This window comes from Cynara cardunculus, unplaced genomic scaffold (genome assembly GCF_001531365.2).
Source record: "Cynara cardunculus var. scolymus isolate 2C unplaced genomic scaffold, CcrdV1 Un_Scaffold_5185, whole genome shotgun sequence".
Taxonomy (NCBI): domain Eukaryota; kingdom Viridiplantae; phylum Streptophyta; class Magnoliopsida; order Asterales; family Asteraceae; genus Cynara; species Cynara cardunculus.
In genome coordinates, this window is record NW_020202274.1 from 27,940 (window position 1) to 29,093 (window position 1,154).

The 1,154-nt window shown below is 32.7% G+C and overlaps 1 protein-coding gene across 1 annotated transcript in view; it reads left to right on the forward strand.

Annotated features, from left to right (window-relative positions):
• The window catches only part of LOC112504310 (wall-associated receptor kinase-like 8), a 4,597-nt gene that overhangs the window by 2,621 nt on the left and 822 nt on the right, over positions 1-1,154 (forward strand). The window contains exon 3 of the mRNA XM_025108247.1: positions 602-1,153. Coding sequence (XP_024964015.1) covers positions 602-1,153 — 552 coding nt within the window. The remainder of the gene's footprint in view (positions 1-601; position 1,154) is intronic.

Genomic DNA, 1,154 nt, shown 5'->3' on the forward strand with positions numbered 1-1,154 from the left:
AATTACTTTGTTATTAAATCTAAATTAAATTACAATAAAAAATTGAATTAAATAAATTACATAAAAAACGTGAACACCTAAATAGTTAATTTAATACTAATATCAATATATTTTTTAAAATTTTTATGAGATATTCGAATTTATATTTTATTCAAATATAAAAGCATTAACGCTTTATCAAAACCACATAAAACCATGTTGTAATATCAATAGAGAAAAAAAAACAAAACATTAAAAGCAAGATGTGTCTCGTTGCATTGCGCGAGCATTCTTCTAGTATATATATATACATATATATATATATACATATATATATGTATATATATATATATATGAAGGATACTTGGTGATTCAGATCACTTCCTTTTTAGTATTTAATCGGTCATATATATACACGAGAATCATACTTTTTGTCATGTAGTTCCTTCTCTAAAAGTCATCTTTAGATACGCTCCAAATCCTTCTCTAAAACTTCCCTCTATAAAAACCTTGTTACTTAGTAGTGCATAAAAGTATAAGAGAATTTAACCAGGTAGTGATAACATGCATTATTTCTCTACTTGTATTAAATGTTTGAGGCTGCAATGTTAATCAATTACAGGTGTTAGCATAAGCATGGGGTTACTTTTTCTCATGGCACTCATCTCTGCTTTATACAAAGTAATTAAGAAAACAAAGGCAAGGAGACGAAGAGAGAGGGTTTTTAAACGCATTAATGGTGGTTTACTCCGAAAGCAACAAGAAGAAACCGAACCATCTTTAGTTGATAGAACCATACTTTTTACGTCACGTGAGTTGGAGACGGCCACTGATCACTTCAACGAGAATAGAATTCTCGGCCGAGGAGGTCAAGGTACAGTCTACAAAGGTATGCTAGTTGATGGAAGAATTGTGGCAGTCAAGAAATCGAAGGTAGTTGATGAAAGCCAATTAGAGCAATTCATCAATGAGGTAGTCATTCTTTCGCAAATCAGCCATCGAAATGTGGTCAAACTATTGGGATGTTGCTTGGAGACTGAGGTTCCTCTGCTAGTTTCCGAATTCATTTCAAATGGGACCTTGTACGACAGCATTCACAATGAGACTGCTGAGTTCCCAATTTCTTGGAACATGAGATTGCAAATTGCTACGGAGATTGCAGGAGCCGTATCTTA